At 40.4% G+C, this 2,741-nt stretch overlaps 1 protein-coding gene across 1 annotated transcript; it reads left to right on the forward strand.

The window, feature by feature from the left end:
- The first annotated feature begins 929 nt into the window (after nucleotides 1-929).
- On the forward strand, nucleotides 930-1,742 carry LOC122558653 (probable G-protein coupled receptor 139). The gene has a single exon (XM_043707451.1). It carries the CDS (start codon nucleotides 930-932, stop codon nucleotides 1,740-1,742), a length of 813 nt encoding a protein of 270 aa, XP_043563386.1.
- The last annotated feature ends 999 nt before the right edge of the window (nucleotides 1,743-2,741 follow it).

A 2,741-nucleotide genomic window follows, 5' to 3' on the forward strand; every position in this document is an offset into this window, starting at 1 on the left:
AGGTTGAAGTTTGTGTTAGAGTATGATTCAGCTCCTGTTGGCTCACAGTGCCCAGAATTGAGTTGCTATATTTGTTTGAAGTCTGTCTCATTTAGCAAGATGATGGTGCCACATAACACTCTGGAGGGCATTCTCAGTATGAACGTGGAACTTTGTTTTCACAAGAACCTCACGGTCATCACTCTTTCAGATACTGTCATGGAACAATGCATCTGCAGCCAGCATATTTGAAAGGATGAGGTCAAATAGATGTTTCCTTCTTGTTGGTTCCTTCACTGCAGATGCATATGAGCAGCTATGTCCTTTCCGACTGAAACGGCCAGTCTTTGGTGATGTGTATTGACGTTCCCCAGCCAGAATACATTTTGCGCAATTGCCATCTTCAGTGCTCCCTTCAACTGTTATTCATTGTGAGGGGTTAGTGTTTCACAGCTGAATGAGAACAGTACATGTTAAACAGCAAGAGATTTCCTTGCCCATTTTAATCTGATTCCATGAGACTTCAGGAGATCCAGAGTCAATGTTGCGGATTCCTTCCTGACTGTATACCAGTGTCATAACCTCTGACAGATGTGTTGATGGTCAGGCAGGACAGAAACTGGGATGATGATGGTGATATCTGGCATATTGCCTGGAATGCAATAACTGAGGAGTATTTATGCATTTTCTTTGAGATTGATATTCCTTCAATTTCTTACAAATAGATTATAAAGGTGTTTTTATTCAAAATGTAGCCTGTGAAAACATATACAAACAGATGCAACTATCAATTTTTGATGCAGAAAATTCAACTAAAATATGGTCAAAATCATGTACTATATCTATCCACCTGGTTTTATGTATTTATTACAGTTAATGTGTTGGCAATTGTGATCCTTTCCCGGAGAAGCTGTGGTCTCTCTAAGTGTATCAGCCAGTACCTGATAGCAATGGCGGCAGCCGATCTCCTCGTTATCATCACTGATGGTATGCTGAGATGGCTTATTATGTATTTCCCAGTGTCTTTCCTGGATATTACATATGTCTGTAGTCTGATTATGATGTTCATTCCTGCAACCACAATGAATTCTGTCTGGTTGACTGTTGCTTTCACCTTTGATCGATTTGTGGCTATTTGCTGCCAGAAGTTTAAAACCAAATACTGCACTGAGAAAACTGCAGCCGTGATTATTGGAACAGTGAGTGTGCTGAGCTGTTTGGAAAGCATTCCCTGGTTTTTCATATTCCAATCCAAGTACATCTTCAATAAGCTGCCATGGTTTTGCATCACAAAACCAGAGTTTTACTCTTCAATCTACTGGACATTATATGGTGTATTCCATCGCCTTCTATCTCCTTTACTGCCATTTGTTATTATTCTTCTTTTGAACACTCTGACTGTCAGACATGTTTTAGTAGTAAGCAAAGCCCGCAGGAGACTCCAGAAGGACAGGGACAGGGAGAAGACCAGTGACCCAGAAATGGTCAAACGCAGAAAATCCATCATTTTACTGTTTGCTATCTCAGGCAGCTTCATTATTTTATGGACCCCTTATGTGGTATGTTTCCTACAACAACGAATTGCATTAATGAATGATTATTCTCCACTGCCCCCAACCGTAGGTACCACCGCATACCTGCTCCAGCTCCTCAGTACTTGCACAAACACTTGTATATACACCGTGACCCAGAGGCAATTCCGAGAGCAGCTGAAAACAATCCTGAAGCTTCCTTTGACTCTGATTCGCAGGTCCAACAAATGAAACAGTTTGCTTGCATTAGAATTCAATTCCATCCCCGAAATCATCTTATATCCGAGCTGATCATTTCTCAGCTCACCACACTGTGGTGCAGGATTTTGCACATAAAACAGAGATCAAAGAAAATCTTTATTCTTTTTTTTTATTTTCAAGGACTTCGCCATTTCCCCTCTGAGTGATTCTTGTACTAACCTCCACCATCTTGTCAGACAGGCCAGTCCATATTGTATCAACACAGTGAGTAAATATTTTGATTTCTCACTCCCTTCTACTTCACCTTTCAATTACTTCCCACTTGGGTTTCTGGCTACTACAACACGTCAGTATGAACATTTTCTTCTCATTGATGATATCATGGACTTGAATACTCCTGTTCAATTCCTCTTCACCAACTCTGTGAAGAACAGCCCTTACTTCTGCAGTCTCACGACTGAACTGAAATTCCTCATCCCTCGTATAAGCAGTAAATCCCCTCCACTACCTCACAGAGTCCTTAAACATATGCCTAGTGAGGAACTGAATACTGCATCCTGGGATACAATGTGAAGTAACTACAGAGACAGTGGATGTATTAGTGGTAATCTTCCAAAAATCCTTAGATTCATGTAGAGTCTCAGAGGATTGCAAAGCTACCAGTGTAACACTTTCATTTCAAAAGGGAAGGAAATAAATAAAAAAAAAACAACTCTCCGGGAGACGTGCTTTGATTTATATATCTATTCCTGCAAATCACTTTGTATGAATACTAGAACATTGAGCATAGAATATTACTGCGCAGTACAGGCCATTCAGCCTTCAATGTTGCACCGACATGTGGAACAAATCTGAAGCCCACATAACCTACGATATTCCATTTTTATTCATATGTTTATCCAATGACTATTTAACTGCCCTTAAACTTGACGAGTCAACTACTGTTGCAGGCAGGGTGTTCCATGCCTCTACTATTCTCTGAGTAAAGAAATTACCTCTGATCTATCACCCCTCAATTTATAGCTATGT

The sequence above is a fragment of the Chiloscyllium plagiosum genome, chromosome 17, assembly GCF_004010195.1.
Source record: "Chiloscyllium plagiosum isolate BGI_BamShark_2017 chromosome 17, ASM401019v2, whole genome shotgun sequence".
Taxonomy (NCBI): Eukaryota; Metazoa; Chordata; class Chondrichthyes; order Orectolobiformes; family Hemiscylliidae; genus Chiloscyllium; species Chiloscyllium plagiosum.